Here is a 19,478-nt window from a genome sequence, read left to right on the forward strand (position 1 = left end):
GGGGTGTTCCGTCCGCCAGGGGTCAGAGGTCTGGCTCCAGTCCGCCCGGGGAGGAGCGGCTGTTGTCCGCCAGAATGTGGAGGAGTGTTTGAGGACCAGGCGACGGCGTGTCTGGGAACCGGGAAGTACGTTTTTCCTCTCTCTCTCTCTCTCTAACTCTCGCTCCGCGTTGGCCTTTCTCCCTCCTCTTTTTGTGACTGTTGGCCTTGTCTCACAACCAGGTCGCAGAAGGTGGGGAAGGCCTGCCAGCAGGCAGGGCCAGAAGAGCAGCAAAACATTGATTTGAGTTCATAGTAGGGATGTGCAAAACTGCATATTTTCAAAATCGACTAGTTGGTAGGTTGCCTGAATAACTAGTTGAATAATAGGTCTTAACAAAGCCTTGTACAATTAAGCTCTTAAGTTCACCTGATCCCAGTCAGGGGGGTGTTTACATAAGATATGAAGTGCACACTTTGCACTATTCTACGTCATTTTAAAGTGTAAGTAGTGCGAATGGTATAGTTAACACTGAAAATGCAACAAAATGAAGTGTACTATGAGTACCTGGTCAGAATGGAGTGTGGGATGTCGGACACTTCATGCACTCAGCGCACGCGGCTTGCCGTATGTAGCGGAAGGGGCGGAGTTATCTGGCTCCACTGCTGGTCTGACAAAACAATTGAAAACAATGGAGAATGTAGCGACTAGTGAAACTGTTAGTGAAAACAGCACCTTACAAATGTGAGTTGAATGTTTATCATCACCTCACGGTCATTGAATATGTGTGTTGTTTGAGATACAATTGTTGAACTGAGGTTGGCTAACATGCTAAAGCTAGCGGCAACACATCGTGTGTGTTTGAAACGTCAGCTGCTAAACGGCAAATGCTTCTGTGTGGTAAAAAAACATTATGTGTTCCATTTGGGACGATACTACACTTACACTACATGGCTGAGTGCATAGTGTATAGTGCGTCATTTGAGACAAAACAAAATCTCTGTTCAAAAACAGAGATCTCGAGACATGTTTTTAAACGTTGAACTATTTTTGACACGTGTTGTAAAAATGCCAAAAAAAAGAAGAAGAAAAAAAGTGACACAATGGCCAAACATCCGTCTGCATGCATATGGCCGCGGTGCTTACACCTCTTCAACTCTGTGGACCTGCCGGTCCAAAAGGGGGTGCTATTTCACGAAAACATTTACGCTTTAAATGTTAAAGTCTCCGTATACCTCATATGCCTGACTTATGTATCGTTTGAAAGCTTAGAATCTGAACTTTTCAAAGAGAACAATCCCTTCTGCATTTATGTTACATAAAATAACAAAATAACTCCTGAAAACATCCACATCGCTAATAAGTGCCACCTAGTGGTTATGTGTTAGAAACATTAGAAACATTAATATAAAATAAAGTATAACCGCACTCTATATAAATATAATTTAAGCCAAGTTGGTAAATTGCTTGGCAATCACAAACTCCTCCCATTAAGATAATAAATTATATAAGTTGGCGGAAGAATTGTTTATTCTGATTATAATTATTATTAGTCGTGTTGTGCCTAAGAACACCCTATTACACGTGTTAAGATACAAACGCACAACCTCTTGTGGTTACTTAATAATCACTTGCAGAAATGTGCTACATTTTTCAACGTTTTTCATTTTTCCATAGTAAAAATTACAACATAACCATTAGACTGTGTTTAAGCTGAATTTACCTGAAGACTCACTTTTCGTTATCTGTGTGTGTTTGTGTGCTAGTTTGGACACTACACTAATTGATTTCACGGATATGAAGTGTCAGCGAGGAGACCTGAGCTTCATCTTCAGCGGCGATGCTGTTCCCTCACAGTCCTTCGTAGTTCTAGACAACGAACAGAAGGTTTATCAGAGGATACATCACGAGGCACGTGCTTCATCATGAGTTTATCAAGAGAGTTAAGCACACAAGTTTATTTGGTTGTTTGATAATCAAGCGTTGTATTGTGTGTGTGTTGTTTCAGGAATCGGAGATGGAGACAGAGGAAGAGGTGGATATCTTAATGAGCAGTGATGTTTACTCCGCAACATTGTCCACTAAATCCATCACCTTCTCACGGGCGCAGACGGGCTGGCTCTTCCGAGAGGACAAAACGGTTGGTGTCTCCAGTGTACTAGTGTAAATTAATCATTTATTAAATGTGAAGTGTGTAATTTATGTGCCGCTATCTTCACCAAACCGAATAGAGTGCAACAGTTAAACATCCCATTAATTTTTCCGTTGGGGAATTGATTTTTAACGATGACTTGGGGCCGTTACATACGTCAAAGCAGACGCATCTTGCAACGCAAGCTTGATTTCACACGTCATAGCGTTTTAAAACGTGTCCGACCGCAATTCATAACTTAACGCAACTATGCATTGCGTTCTCAACATTGCCACAAGAGGCGCTATAGCGAGATTAGTGAGAACTGTCCGCTTCTACGGTGAGTTTTGTCTTTTAGTTCAACTACTGTTATGGTGGAACAACAGTTTGAAGAGTATATTGCTGAAAAAAAGACTCCAATTATTCATAATATTCTATGTGTTTATAATCTTAAGATAAACAATAATTTTTTTGAAAAACAAAAACAAACCTTTTTTTGTTGTTGTCCTAACTTTAAGCATGTAATTCTGGTTCTGTTCACCCCATCTCCTTCCGAATAGTCTTATTCTATTCCACTAGATGGCAGCGAGTACTAGACAAAATAATTTTTTCTCTGTCACATTCCATCACAATATACAGATCTGAAATGTAGGTGGCGCTCTAACACATTTTATTCCTCACAGATGTGCTCGTCCATAGACATTCAGTCTAATGTTCAGTGCAAGCACCACCCTCATTATTTCATTGAATATCTCGGCCTCTGAGTGGACTAGAAGCTCAATCTAGATGTCACTAGAAAGCTGAAATTTTATCATCAATAGTCAATAACACATTTTTCCGATGATTTGTTTAGCATGCTTTTCCTGCTGGACATCTAAGATATAACATTGGATTATTCACACAAGCAAGCTCACAGACAAGTAAACAATGGCTCATTTAGTGGAAAATGTCCTAAGGTAAAAGCAGATATAAAGTGTTTAGTTATTTTGGACTTACAGCTGCAGTGATCAGAGCATAAAGAGACATTTGTATCTGATGACTTGTAATTCTTTTGAAAATCTTTTGAACTGTGGTATTAGGGCAAAAATATTAACTGTACAGTCACATTCATGAGAATGAGGGCTTTCATTTGATATATGACTTGTACATTCATGTCCTGTATGTGAAGGACTTTTATTTTCATATAAATATTTCTACCCCATTACCTCTAGGGGGCGCTAATTTTTAATGTGAATATTTGAGGCCTTATTTTGTTATTTTATGTAACTTAAATGCAGAATTGATGGTGTTCTATGAAAAATTCAGATTTTAAGCTTTTAAATGATACCTCATATACCTGAGTTTTGTATACGGTTACGTTAACATTTTAAGCATAAATTCCCGCGATATAGTGGGTCCACATTAAGCATGTTAAGCAGACCGTGCGTTTTATGAAATCCCTATGGAAAAAAGTTAATGGGAAAAATACTACCGGAAAACAAGACGCCTGAAAAAGTTAACAGGAACTGTTGCGCTCTATTGCAAAAATAATCACTTTTTCTGAACACTCCTACAACCCCATTCTGCCACGCCCCCATCCATCATGAGTCAGACAAACAGATAGTCCCAACCCAAACTCACGCCATTGGTTGAGTCAGAAGTTGGCATGTTGACATATTTTGAAGGTCACTGGATTACTAATAGTGACTGAACATTAAACTAAGACATGAGAAAGTATTTTAACATCCAACAAAAATTACACACCTTTAAAAAATACATCCCATTGGAGACATTTGAGGTGTTTGGTTTTTGAACTGGATTGTTTTGTTCTGTTTGGGCCGTTTGATGCGATCTAAAATGAAATTGAGTGTCTCACTGGCGGTTGCCATAGGAACGGGTGGGGAATTTCCTGGCGGATTTCTACATGGTGAACGGTTTGGTTCTGGAGTCCAGGAAGAGACGAGAGCACTTGAGTGAAGAGGACATTCTGAGGAACAAGGCCATCATGGAGAGTTTCAGTAAAGGAGGAAACCTCATCGAGCAGAACTTTGAGGTGAGCTCCGTCACCGGGCCACTCTCTTCTGTGGTTGCCATGGTTACATGGCATAAATTAGGGCCATGGAAGTGTTCTGAAATGTTGTGTTGACCGAATAGCAATGCCCTGGGAACCACTCGCATTATCTTCAGAAAATTTACAAATGTCGTTGTTTTTTTTGTTTCTTAAGCTTTTGCCATTTGGATCAGTGTCAGTATTGTTTTTTTAGGGTTGCTGACAGCACTTGTTTTCCACATTTATAAAACTGGGTCAGCCATGTTATTGCACTTCACACAACACAATTCCCACAAATGTGACCAACCCATGGACGCTTGCTAATGAAGATTATTTTCATGAAATGTTTTGCTTTGAGTGTTGACTGAATGTGCTCTGCCCAGCTCTTCTGAGTTTAGCTTTGGGTTAAATAGTGCTGTCAGTTCATTACTGTGATGTGAGAATCTACCCATCACTGACTAACTTGCGTCTCAAAGGTGCTTTTCATCATCACTGTAGTGGTAGGTGAACTTTAAAGGAATAGTTCACCCAGAAAAAGTTCTCTCACACGAGTTGCTGTGAACGAGCTTCTCTAAAAGCGCTCAGGACTGCATAATGGATGTCAAGATTTTCACTGTAAAATTACTTGAACTTTGGGTTGTTTCTCACCAAAACCTATCGTATGCTGTCAGAAGTCTTGGAATATGACGCATGAGCCACATGGACTACTTTTATGATACTTTTGATTCCTTTTTAAAGGTGCTATATGTAATATTTTTACTGTACTAAATCATAAAATGACCATAATATGTCATTAGAGAATTAGGAAACATGATAAGTTGAAATACTGGCTTCTCTGATAACAATGCTACAGCCAGTATATTCTACTTTGAAGTTTCCATTCCGGGCCGGAATTTCTGTTTATGTTTTGGCCTGTGTGATCCCGCCCACTGCCCACTCACCAGTAGTATTTCGACACTGCCGGGTTGCCAGATTTGAACAAGTTTGCAGGTAAACAACACTGTGTGCTGCAGCCATGGAAGCCAGCAAACGAACTGGATCAGAGATAACAGATTCCACCCAACATAAAAAGCCTCACCATCCATCTAAAAACCAGCATGACCAGAGGCATAGTAAAACAAGGAAAATACTAGAGATGCCTTTGGAAGATGGAGACAGCTTAAAGCCCAGTAATCCTTTAAAACGGATGCTGAGTTGTCAATCTTACATATAGCACCTTTAAAGCTTTAACCTCTTAAAATCTGGTGCTTTTTTGGGCTGCTGCCTGCAATTTCACTCCCAAGTTTAAAAGATCACCTTTCACACATACAGTGGACTAACTGTAAAAAAAAATTGCTCTCGTTTTACAGAAAACTTGCCAAATTACAGAAAAGATTACAATAATTCATAAATAATATTGTTTATTTATGTACATATTAGGGTTGTCGATTTAACGTGTGAATTCAGTGCGATTAATTATTTAAAAAAAATAACACATTAAAAAAATTAACGCAATTAATCATGTCCCCAGGACCATAATAACGAAGACACTTGAGCAATTGAAGCTTGTAGTACCACCTGTTTTCTCCAGGGGGCAGTAAGTGAAACTCCAGCTGTATAGACAACACACATCCTATACAGAGAACAAACCACACTCACCGACAGCAGACAGCACAAGATGAGAACACGTTCTTGCGTTCAAATACAGCTTGATGGAGCGCAAATCAGAACACAGGGATCTCAAGACTTGTTTTTCTAAGTATTAAACTACGTTTAACTTGACGCAGTGACCTAAAAACGGTATGTTTATGATGCAACGCAACCAAAGTGAGACGCTCCAAACGCGTCCGTCTGATGCAGGTGTACATTGACGCGTCCTTAAACAAACCCTTATAATAAATCTATTTCAAACAGACTGACGGGTTCAAATGCAAAATGGAACTGTGTTAACTGCTCTTGATACGTGTTGTTTGTTCTCTATATAAGCTGCACGTTGCCTATAAACCTGGAGTTTCGCTTACTGCCCCCTGGAGAAAACAGGTGGAACTACAAGCTTATTATGGTCCGTGGACATGATTAATTGGGTTAATTTTTATATAATTAATCACACCGAATGAACGTGTTAAATCAAAAGCCCTAATATATATATACTTGTATATTATTTGTAATTATTTAAATATAACTATTTATAATTATTTAATCATTATATATTGAATTATTATTTGAGGGGCTTTCTCAGCAATTATTTTTATATGAGATTAATTGTGATTAATTTGATTAAGCGGCACACCGTGTAATTAATTTGATTTAAAAAAATTCTTGATTGACAGCCATGATACATACATATGTTTACGATCTAATGATGAACATAAATAAATAAAAATAAAATAAATCGTTTTTTTGTTTTAAATTGTAAGCATGTAATTCTAGTTCTGTTTGCTCTATCTCCCTGCATAGTCTTATTTTATTCCACTAGATGGCAGCAAGTACTAGAAAAAATACATTTTCATCTATCACCTTCTATCACAATATACAGATCTGAAATGTAGGTGGCGCTCAACACAGAAAAGCACTCCAAAAACAATCCAGCCATTTTTGGCTGGCATGCATGTTTCCCACTGTTTTGTCGTATATTTTGGCATCTTAATTGTCTAGCAGCTCAATCTAGGGGTTATTGTAAAGTTGAGATCCTCAGCTTTGCGAAGATATAAAACATTTCATTATCAATATTTGATATCATGTTTTGCCAGTGATTTGTTTATCATGCTTTTTCTGCTGGACTGCAATTTTTGAGATATAACATTGGATTATTTTACGAAGCAATCGTACAGACAAGTAAAAAATGGCTCATTTTAAAGAAAACAGCCTAAGGTAATAGCTGATATGGAGTTTTGGCTACTTTGGGGCTTACAGCAGCAGTGATCGGAGCATAAAACAGACGTTTGTATTTGATGACTTGCAGAAATCATATTTCACTTTGTGATTCTTTTGAAAATCTTTCAAACTGTGGCATTAGTGCAACAAAATTAACTGTACAGTCACATTCATGAGAATGAGATCTTTCATTTGATATTTGATATATGATGTGAGGGACTTTTATATTCATATAGATATTTCTACCCCATTACCTGTAGGGGGCGCTAATTTGCAACGCGAATGTGTTGACTTATTTTGTTATTTTAAGTCGTATAAATGCAGAAGTGGATAACTTGTCTCTGAGTAGTTCAGATTCTAAGCTTTTAAGTGATACCAAATATGAGTGACTTATTTTTTACGGAGAATTTTACAGTTTAAGCGTAAACTTATCGTACGTGTTTGGCCCCGCCCACTGACCCGAAGGCGGTCCATAGAGTTCAAGGTGTTTAAGTGAGTCACCGGGATATTCACTAAAATTCTTCTTTCATGTTTTTGTATAAGGAAGGGTTTGGCACAATGCGAGGGTGAGTAAATGTTGACTGATTTGTCATTTTTCGGTGAACCGTCCCTTTAAAATTACAATAAGCAGCAGTATGTTTCATTATCTCTGTTGCTCTTCCTCTCTTGACTACAGTTGATGAGTAACTCATGGGAGTTGTAAGGCCCAGAGATATTATTGTCTGTCATATGTGATGTTTGATTCTCTGGTCGCCATGACGCCTGTTGACAAGGGGGTGGAGTCAGAACCGTCTCTAATCTGTTGATTGGTTAACTGTTCGGGTTGTTAAATCTGCTGTTTATGTCACACCTGATGTACGGCCACTAGTCACAATCAATGAATGCTGCTTTGAGCTCAATGTATTGCGAATGTATTAAATTATCAGGTCTTTTTGGCCATTAATTTGCACAACTGTGCTGTTATCCAGCAAAAAAATACAATAAAAATACTTCTGTCTCTTTCTTCTGCACTAGCACATATACTACTCCAGCCACCTTGTGAGCTTGGCAGTACAACACTGTAGATGTTGTTGAATGTTGTATGACAAATTGCTTGCTATGTTCCTCATTTGTAAGTCACTTTGGATAAAAGCATCTGCTAAATGACTAAATGTAAATGTAAATATTAGGTGTTTTGTCCCACAAATAGTCCCACAGAAAGCAGCACTTCAGCACTGTATCCGATTGTATTGTATTTCTATAAGGGCTAGGCGATATGCAAGAAATATATTCACAATATGTTTATTAAAAAATATTGCAATATCCGATTGCATCGTCTCCCCCACTGCTGAGCCCGTTATGTAAATGTATTACCTACCTGAGATAAGTAATAAGTAAAACAAATAAATAGGATTAAAAATATTACAAAATATGCACCACATCACACAAGTATCCTTCTATGACAACAGGTGGAAAATTACTAATACAAATTAATGGAACTCAATTTGAGGTTCACTGTGAACGTGTTCTTGTCTTATTTTATGATTTAATCACTTTCATCATAGTTTCTTAAACTTGCGGTTTCCCTAAAACAATCGTAAAGTTCTTTAATGGCACCTACGCACACAATAATTTAATAATAAAAAAATTAAAAAATCTTAATCCCATGGCCTGCCAATTAAAAACTAGGGATGCACCGATATGAAAACTTTTGGCCAATATCGATACCAATTTTAACCCACAGGCCGATAGCGATATTTAGCCACTTACCTTATTTTGTCATCAGATCACTGTTTTACTTTTGAATTATGCTTTAAAAATGTACGAAGAGGTACAAAAGCTTTTTCACTGTTCTAGACAGATAAAAAGATCAAAAGAAAAAATAACTAAATATGATAACATGATCATTGATATGAAAAAAGTTTATTTTGTACTTCTGAAACATTTTTGGCACTTTTGTTTTTGCCATTCAAAACAACAGAACTCACACTTTTCATGTATGTGCTGTAAGTGATAGAACATTAGAAATTCATATTACGCATATTACGTTTTACAGTTCGGAAATGTCAACCACATCATGGAAAAATAAAAAGTTTTAGATTTTAAATTCTGTATTATAGTGGTATAATGGGCAATAAATAATGTCATCAAGACCGCTAGAGGGCGCCGCTTGCTTACACAGTGCTGATTGCAGACTGTATTTTAAAACGCATCGTGAGAACGAGACAGAATAAAAATGTAATATTACATGTTCTTAGATAGGGGTAGGTAAAAATATACATTTTCCGATGCATCGCGATCTGCATTTGCAACCAAACTTTGCGCTATGCGACTAAAATGTTTAATATTTGACAATGGGCTGGTAAATGTTTAGATTTTACTCAGCAGTGATTGTGTAGTATATTGGTGGAGTATTCAGCAGTGAGATCCTTTCACTGCGTGTTGAGAGTAAAAGTTGTTCCGTGTAATGTGTGTGTACAAATATGAAATTCAGTCACTGAATATAATAATGTCTCTCTTAATATCCTAGTTGTCGTTCATAAACAACAAAAAATAAACATTTAATTCGAATCAGGTATAGCACAGATGAGATTCTCTCCGTTAACATGCGCTCGTTTACAGATGCTGTTTACAGAAATGCAGTATTCCCTTAAAGAGACAGTACCGGTTTTAGCACATGTTCAACAAATCAATGTAAATACCTGTAAATAGTACAAAATTATGCAATTAAACAATAAACATCTAAAAATATATATAATATATGCAATATAGTATGTTTATTGATTAAATACATTGATTTGTTCATTTTTAAAAAGCTAAAATGTGACCAAATTCATGAAAAACTCTGAACTATTCAAACTAACCCCATTTAATATATAATTAGACAAATTAATATTTTCAAATTGTACCTACTTAGAAGGTCCCCTAAATAATTAACAGAATTAGCTGGGAGAGAATTTATTTCATATGTAAGCAAAGGGACATTATAACTGAAATAATCCATATGAATTGATATCAAATCGAATCAGGAAATCTGTATGGATACCCAGCCCTATTCTTAGGAGCGCCAACCCTTCTACATATTGTGGCTATTATTATTTCAAGAGTTTTTACTAAGTGTTACTAATTAATTATTAATCAACCATCGGTTTTTCATATGTGCGTCTTCACGCTTATTACCGATATGCCAGTTTGGTCAATAATTGGCCGATACATCGGTGCATCCCTATTAACAACTCATCTTTATGGATTGGATGATGATACAAGTTGATGTCAAAAGCAATGTGTTTTGAATAACTTCTGAATAAAAAGACAGATGTTCCGTAATTCTCATTATTTTCGCCTTAATAACATTTCATAATAATGTCTTTTTAATGTCTGTATTGCCTTAATAATGAAATGTATAATAAATGTGCTGTTTTGATTTAGTTGCTAAGCCATAGTGTATTTGTTACAGTCATTCAATGACTGTCCTATCGTCGATATGTGATTAAATCGTCCTATTGGCCAGCCCTAATTTTTACGCTGCATTTTTAAAATCTGAGATTTTGTAAACTCTTAAAAATATTTATTTATTTCCTCATTTCGGTTCCCGTCGCTGTTCGACTGACTGACAGGTTGCTTATGTGTGTGTGCTCTTGAGAACACTCCTGCGAAGTAACGGGTAGTGCGGATAACAAGCCTAAACGGTGAAATACACCTTAAAATTCAGTAAAAACATCCGTCTTAATTGTTTCTGTTGCTTGTAGTTTGTATCTTTTGTTCTCATTTTATTACTGACTTGTGTAAGCTTTCATATATGAGCAAAATAGACATTATAACAACAATATAACCAAATGAATCAGTATCGAATCAGTTCAAATCGAGAGCTTGTGAACTGGAATCTGTACAAATCTTTCTGATTCTGTCATCTTCCTGTCCTAGAAATGTCTTAGAAATGATTGTGATTCATGTTTGATGTACAGCTTGAGATAGAAAGTATGACTGCTCATTTTAGTAGTTTACTGATGGTCCAGAAAAGTAGTCGACGAGTCATTGTTTACCTTATGTAAATTAATCTCTACACGCTGTGCAACATCATCAGTTTAACAATGTGTGCACTTCAGCATGTGCACCTATAGAATTGTGTATGTGTATGTGAGTCACTGGTTTCCTCTTCTGGTGATGAACTTGTATTACAACACAAACTGCATTCATTTCTGCATGCTCAGGGCAAGAGAACCAATCCATGATGAATTATTTGTATTTTTGTACGTTTCGTTGTATCTCTATGGCTTTTTTATGATTATTGATTCTTGTCTCTCTAATTTGATAGCCGGTGAGACGTCAGTCGCTGACCCCTCCATCTCCAAACACTATCTCCTGGGAGGAGTACATCACCGCAGAGACGGGAAAGTAAGTCTGATCTCCTTCATCATGAACATACTCCCGTTAAACACGAGAGGACGGGGCAGAAACTGACCTTTAAGCCGTGGTCACACTAGATTTTGAGCCTGTGCAATTTTTTGGATCACCACAAAGAACAATAAATCCCAAAAAACAAATATTATGTTCAAACATCATCTTGTCATCTGAATTTGCTGGTGAGAGATCACCAAACTTGAACTTTCGTACGCGGCGAAATAAAAAAACAAAATTCGCACAAGGTTGCGTTTCCAGTCTCCCGTGCTCTGATGCATTTGAATGGAAGTGAATGGAGTGCAAAGTGGGGCTGAATGATATTATATTATATCTACAAGACATATGATTTTAAAATCGGCATTGTCTCCTACGTCCACAAGAGGGCACGACGAATCAGTATAAACCATCAGCACCGCACTGTAGCGAATGTTTCTTGCAAAGAACATATCTGGCTGTTACCAAATATGCGTAAATGAAAAAGTCAAAAGATTTATCCAGTTTATATTTTCAAATATTACGTTAAAAAGTCATTGAGAAAAGAAATGCTTCAGTGTTAACGTAGTGTTGCGCAGTAGCCTATAACGGTGCCATACTGCTACCATGATCTAAAGCCTCATTGTTTGGCTGTACCACAGTGTTTTTCATTAGATACAGTTGTACAGTATGTACATACCTAATGATAATACAGCGAGACGCTGATAAGAGACTGCCAAAGACCTCCACCTCAGGGGGCCGTTCACTCCGTAAACATCCATCTTTTTCAATATAAGCATGTGCTAGACAGACATCTTTGACTGTTGCGTCGTGTCTTGCTGTTTGTTTTTTTTCAGCGTCTCGTGCATTTTTTTAAGGCGCTGTGTCAATTTTAAAGAAAATTCAACCTTTAAAATGCATCTCGAGAGACACGCGTTCTGTTTTAGCCCAGGATTGTAAGTCATCATCAGTGCTTGGCACACATCTAAAGTTCGAGTGGTCATTTTAGCGTTAGAATGTGCATTTTTATCTTAAATTCGACAAGTACTCAAATTTCTAATTTGAACTGGACAACCCTAGTGCAAAGTGTAGTGTGATCGCGGCTTTAGTCGTGAGCAGTGTTGGGTGTAATTGGATTACAAAGTAACTAGTTACTGTAATCGAATTACTTTTATGCACAAAAAGTAGTGTAACACATTACATTTTAAAATTCTTGTAATCAAATTACAGTTACTGACTTTCAATGAAATTAATTACTTTTAAGTACAAGGGTTACAAATATTTCTAAAAAAAAAAGTATTATTAACGTAATATAATTAAAATGTGAATTCATATGTTTATATGTGCATCTGTTTGCGTTTCTGTGACAGCTGAAGGGTGTGCGACAATGAACAAGGAGAAAACAGACATTATTTTACATTTGTTGAGCAGAAAAAAAAAAATATTTGTGACAAGTGTTTTAGAAAGTAACTTAAAAGTAAAGTAATTAGTAATGTGATTACATTTCAGTGAAGTAATCAGTAAAGTAATCTGATTACAATTTTAGAGAAGTAGTTAGGAATTTAGGAGAACTACTAAAGAGCATCACAAAGCAGTTTTATTGTATGGGCTTGCGGTCGAAAGAGTATACTTTGAAAGTCTAAGCGCCCGACCGTGCATGTGACATACCGACCCACGGAAAAACAAAGTATACCCGAGCCTTTACACATCCGGTTTAATGGCACATACATTTGAAGGAAACTCTAGTGCCTCCTTGAGGACTGAGGTGTGTTACTGCCACAGTGACACAAAAATGCACATTAAAGTATTTGCAACGGGAACATGTGATTGCAGTGCATTGGCCAAACATTTGCATACTTGCATTGAGTATGTTTCCGGCCTTAATATGTCAGAACAGGATGATGAGTTTCTGAAAGCACTTATTCTTTAGCTGTTGATTCTCAGAATGTGTCTTGTCTTCTCAGAGCTCCTCATCTCGGCCGAGAACTCGTGTGCAAAGAGAGTAAGAAGAGCTTCAAAGCAACAGTAGCCATGAGCCAGGACTTTCCGCTGGGCATTGAGTCGTAAGTGTGAAACAGAATATATTAGACAGATTTTCTAACTGCAGTATGATGCTGTATGAGATGGACCGTCTAATTTGTCTTTCTTTGCAGGTTGTTAAATGTTTTGGAGGTGATCGCGCCTTTCAAGCACTTTAATAAACTCAGAGAATTTGTTCAAATGAAACTCCCACCTGGATTCCCTGTCAAATTAGGTAAACACAGATGCATTCACCACTTTCAGCAATCACTGTTTCAACTGTGAGTTTAAAATGAATAAAAATAACTCAAGTCTGGAAACTCAGTGTTTAATGAAAGCTTCGACTTCTCGACCAAAATGGCATCGTCCTCACAGTGTTAAAGGTTTGGCTAACGGTTTGATTTTCATTACAGGGATGCAGACTCCTCACCTTTTGGGGAAATTCACTGTTTTGAAACAAAATTGGTCACTTTTGTGATTCATGCAAATCCGAAGAGTTTTTGAGAGGACAAAGCAACAAGAAATATTAAAAACTGTCCAAATTTATGAAGAGATATCGAAAGTCTCATCATTTCTTTTAATGAAATATTATGGTTTGCAAACATCCAGAGACCCCAGTTATTGAACTAATTTAAATTCTCCCAGAACACACTGAGAGCTTAATGTAAGTGAGTCCTCTTAATTTCTGCCAAGCGGAAAGATTTAGCACGATGCCGTTTTTCCCTTTGTGAACTTTCTTCAATGCTTGTCATGTGGAAGGCAAAGCGGCGTTTGACGCTGGCGTTGAGTGGAGTATTGACGCCTCGACGCATGTCATGTGAAATGTGCTTTACAATGACGAAAGGACCTAAAGAAATTCATAATTATTATATGAAAGTCATGCTAAACATATGATATATCTGCTTTGTTCTTATAATGATTTTATAAACACGATAAAATCTCTTAGTAGATTTCAGTCGAGAATGACTCGCTCAGGACATAAGAAGGACATTTGTCACCATCTAGTGGGATCTGAAGAAGTGATCACTGAACTAAATGAAACTCACTTGTAAATCAGAAGCAAGCCACACCTAAACCTTTTATTTTTGCTGCTAATTATGCACAATGTGCAGTTTAATTGCTGTCCTTGAATCATTAAAATTGCTGGAATTTGTGCTTTTTGCTTATTCTTTAAAAAACACATCCTCAGAAAACATGCACGTGGACCAGTGATTGTCTCATGAGTTGCATCCCTGTTATTATAGCAAATATTACCTGAAGCGCTTTATTTGTTCTTCAGGATTTTTCAAAAGAATGTACAGGTGATATAATGTAGTGATTTTACTGTCATCAACAACAACAACAACAACAACAACAAAGCCCCACATGGAAATGAACAGCTCAAAGTAAAATCTGTATAATAATCTCATAATTATGGAAGCCCACTTCTGCCATGTAAAAAAAAACCCTTGTTCTTTGGTAAATCAAAATTATGAGATAAAAAGTCTCAACATTTTGACTTCTTATCTCATAATTTTCACTTCTCTCAATTTTTACTTTTTATCTCATAATTTAAACTTTTTATCTCAAAATATTAACTTTTTAATTTTATAATTATGATTTAGTATCTCATAATTTTGACTTTTCATCTAAATTTTTAATTTTTATCTCAATTTTTTACTTTTTATCTCTTAATTTTGATTTTTATCTCAATTTTGACTATCTCAAAATTCTGACTTTTCATCTCAAAATATTACATTTTTATCTCAAAATTTTGACTTTTTAATCTTATAATTATGGTTTAGTATCTCATAATTTTGACTTCTCAATTTTTTTACTTTTTATCTCAAAATATTACATTTGTATCTACATTTTTACTTTTTAATCATAATTTTTACTTCTCAAATTGACTTTTTATCTCAATTTTTTTACTTATCTCAAAATTGTTACTTTTTCTCATACTTGTTACTTATCATATTTACTTATCTCATAATTTTTACTTTATGTCTAAAATTATGACTTAGTATCTCATAATTAAGACTATCTCAAAATATAACATTTTCTCAATTACTTTTTATCTCAATTTTGACTTTTTAACTCATAATTTTGACTATCTCAAAATGTTTACTTTTTATCTCACAATTTGTACTTTTTATATCATAATTGAGTTTTCATCTCATAATCTTGACTTTTCTCATAATGATTCGTAATTATGAGATTTTATCATGACATTGTGCAACAGTGCACACCCACTTTTTCAGCCATCTTGTTTCTGGAAGTTTTTTCCCATTCATTTCTTTCCATAGGGATTTCGTTAAAAACTTCATCAAAGAGTTGTGCAGCAACCAACCAGCTCTGAGGTGAATCACAACATCACAAACTTTCATTTGAAGCAAATAAAATATTTGAAAATCAGATAAAAATACAAGACTTTGTACTTAACGTATTTCATGAGGGAATGAACTACAATCCCATGATGCATTGCAAATGATGCGAAAAAATATAAAACTATCAATTTAAATTTGTTGCAAGTATAGAAACAATAGCCTGCTTTATGTTTATTGCAAGATATTCAGATTCATATTGCTGCAGAGATCTATTGTCACAATTTGTCACGATTCTCTTGGTGGATCTTTCTATTGAGGATTATGGGTAGTGTAGTTCTTCAACAGGAATTCCACTATTAAAGATGATATTTAAAAATAACACAGACTGATGGCTTCAACAGAAGCATATAGCATCGATTAATGACCTCAGAGCTCACGGTAGGTCTGTCTTTGAAGGTTTATAAGTAAATACATTATCTATGGAGAAAAATAATGGGATTTTCACATCCCGAAACAGACCGTTGCGCTCTATCATGATCATTCCTACACGAACTGAATGCGGCAGTAGTGCAAGTTTCTGCTCTATGTTACAGTGATGATGATGATGTCATTCTCTTCCCTAGACATCCCTGTGTTCCCCACCATCACGGCCACCGTGACCTTTCAGGAGTTCCGTTACGATGAGTTCGACAAGTCCATTTTTACGATTCCTAGTGACTATAAAGAGGATCCCAGCCGTTTCCCAGACCTCTGAGCTGCTGTGTCCCACCATCTCCATCTTTCCAACACCTCCCTTTGGTTACTTTTGAGTCAAATATAAATTATGAGACATCTGCAGATTGAAACGAACAAGTTTCATTTAGGAACTACTTTACATAATATGGACATAAAGGGATCGTGAACTGACATGCAGAGTGTTTAACACCGATAATGGAACCAGTCAAAGCGCTCTCAGATACACAGGTGCACTACGTTTTAAAGCTACGTGTTGAGTTCTACACCTTGAGTGGTTCGAGTTTAAAACACAACGCCTTGGACGTCCGAGCCTTCTGGAAATATGGCATTATAAGTTATGACGTGAGCCTCTCTTTATATCTTTGTAAAACTGTTACTAACACTTACAGGACACGTATCTATTTAGGAAAGAAGTGGAAGGCGTCTGTATATGATTTGAACTGTATGAAAGCTGTCACAGAATACAATGTATATGTCATTTCTACAAATAAGAGAAGCCTTTCTTTGTGCAAGTTGTAAATAGCATTTCTTTTCCCAGTTCTTTTGCTTATGGTAGCAGTGAATCACATTTTGTTACTCAGATCTGTTTATGCTTTCTCACATCCTAATAACTAATGTTTTTGAACAGGGAGGACCTTACAGGGCCAGAATGTAATGTAGCATATATGTTTAGATGGATGGAAATATATTAAAATGTCATGAAAACATTCTCCACATTGACATGTATAACTGACACGTATGTTCACTGAGATATTCGTGTAAAAATGTTTCCAGAAACGTTTAGTAATGGCGCTGGGGAAATCTTTGAGTGTTTTGTTTTCGCTGAATGAATGTGATCTTACGTCTACTTCACACCAGCGGGATCCTGTTGGAGAATCGACCATTTTATGTTCCTTGTGTTTTGTTTTTCCTCTTCAGAATCGAAACACACTGCAACACTTCCATGTCCCACTACTGGCTAGTGTGGAAAACTCATGTGTTTGATTTCTTTTTATTTTATTTTTACACTTTTCCTGTGTCCAGTGTCTTTGTTTTTTAATTTTGCTTTATGCCTTGAAAACTCCTCAGATTTTCTCAGAACTGCATTGACCTCCCTGTTGTACAGCGGGAACCTTGTATGAACCTGCTAGACTTTTACATGACAAATTGTAATTAATAAAATGTCCATGTATTAAATGACATGTATTAAGGGGGTTGTTTTGTCCAGGTGGTCACATCAAATAGTCTGTTTATAAGAATAATTTATAAACCCAAACCCTAACATCTGATTGGTATATAGGAACATTTGATAAGACTAGAATAAAAATATTTTTCAATTATTTTAGGGTCTTAAAAGCTTAAATATATGTAGACTACACTGTGCACTCCACGTATTTATGTAATAATAATTCTGATTCCAAGCGGCAATCTCAGAAATGCTGTCCGCTTCGAGCAGGGGCTAAAAAAAGGGTCAAAGAACGAAAAACAAAAACAAATGACATTTTTTGCAGAACGTAACCAAAAACGGGAACAGTGTCCCTTTTTAAATTGTTCCGGAATGAAAATGTTATTTTTAAATGCTTGTAACCAGTTATCCGTTTAAGCTCTGAAGGTGTTTTTAAAGATTTCCTGTTTCAGTGGCATACCCAAAATTAAAGGCTTATAACTCGACAAAACAAGGATAAAGTTGTGTTTGGTATCATTGTAAAGAAAACTTTTCAAATTCTTTAATAATACAGATTATGAGACATTCTGAGACTCACAGCCTAAGAAACTGCTGAAAAAATAGACAAAATTTACTTTCACAAAATGTTTTTTTCTTTTTTTTTTTTATTATTTGACATTATATATCTCTGGGTGTAAATAAGATAACTGCTTTTGTTTTGTTCCCAATCATGTCAACTGTATCTGAGAAAAATTGTGTGTTGATACGACGAAGCAATCAAAAGTTAAAATATTACAAATATAATTTATCATAGTGTCCAAAAACATCTCCAAGTGTCCAAAATCCTCTCCAAACAAATAAAACATAATAATTGTACATAAGAACTAATTACACATGCAAACACAACAATGACTAAAGGTTTGAATAGCATGCAGACATGATTTTAGTAATGAGATTTCACAGAATGAGTTTCATTCTGTGTCATTTTAGTCATCATTGAGTCTGTGTCATGTTCTTGGTGCCATCTCCTGGTGGCCATATGTAACATTGTGCTTCATGTGGATTATCTAATGATCTATACATCTGATTATCTTGTGTGTGGACTCGTTTGAAAGATAATCACCTCCTCTAAATAACGTATATTTTATGTTCAGTTTATTTTTTGTGACGTTATAAGTGAAAAAAGGACATAACATAATTGTCAAAGATATATACTCAGCTATTACTCACTATATTTTTGTCAAACGTTTTTACTGATTGTAATAATATATGCAGTGCAATTTTTTTATATATATATATGAATTATCAAAATGGAACAATTTCTGATTTGTCTTCAAATTTCAAAGCACTTGTTTAGTTTTGGTCATAATGTCACATGCATTGTAAAGTAGAGCTTCTAAACTTTCAAACAATACCTATTTTGTGTTGGTCAAGACTGTAGTTATTAATATTTTGACAATTGTTTTTCTCACGGGCCCATCTGAGCTTAAAGGGTTAATAACCAGTTAATTCTGTTCTGATAATTATTATTTTCATGAAAGCAAAGACCAAAGGGTTTAACACAGAACATTTTTGGAATTACACCAATTTCTGTTGCTTCCCAAAACAGGGATTCACTCTTTTTAGTAGAACAGAAGCATGTGCTTTGATGCTGAAACACACACTTCAAAAGATAGATTTAGGCTATCAATTGATTTTAGATGTCCATTTGAAGTAGTTTTGGGGATGTAGGCCTATTTAATACGAAGAATACATTTATTGAAAAGACATTATTTTGTATAGGCTACTGTGTATACTAGGACCAGGTCGCTTGTTTCTCTTGGCAACACTGTAACTGGTATTTCACCCACCCTTTAGTACGATCAGTGTTATTAGCCATTCTTTATTTCGTTCTAACCGGTTACCAATAGGAAAAGAGGCAGTGGAACA

At 35.9% G+C, this 19,478-nt stretch overlaps 1 protein-coding gene across 1 annotated transcript in view; it reads left to right on the forward strand.

The window, feature by feature from the left end:
* The window catches only part of ankrd13c (ankyrin repeat domain 13C), a 43,126-nt gene extending 25,542 nt beyond the window's left edge, over positions 1-17,584 (forward strand). Inside the window, exons 7-13 of the mRNA XM_051673349.1 lie at positions 1,746-1,890; positions 1,988-2,119; positions 3,981-4,142; positions 11,287-11,366; positions 13,310-13,408; positions 13,499-13,599; positions 16,294-17,584. Of these exons, the coding sequence (XP_051529309.1) occupies positions 1,746-1,890; positions 1,988-2,119; positions 3,981-4,142; positions 11,287-11,366; positions 13,310-13,408; positions 13,499-13,599; positions 16,294-16,424 (850 nt within the window). The 3' untranslated portion in view covers positions 16,425-17,584. The remainder of the gene's footprint in view (positions 1-1,745; positions 1,891-1,987; positions 2,120-3,980; positions 4,143-11,286; positions 11,367-13,309; positions 13,409-13,498; positions 13,600-16,293) is intronic.
* The last annotated feature ends 1,894 nt before the right edge of the window (positions 17,585-19,478 follow it).

This window comes from Myxocyprinus asiaticus, chromosome 35 (assembly GCF_019703515.2).
Source record: "Myxocyprinus asiaticus isolate MX2 ecotype Aquarium Trade chromosome 35, UBuf_Myxa_2, whole genome shotgun sequence".
NCBI classification, from domain to species: Eukaryota; Metazoa; Chordata; class Actinopteri; order Cypriniformes; family Catostomidae; genus Myxocyprinus; species Myxocyprinus asiaticus.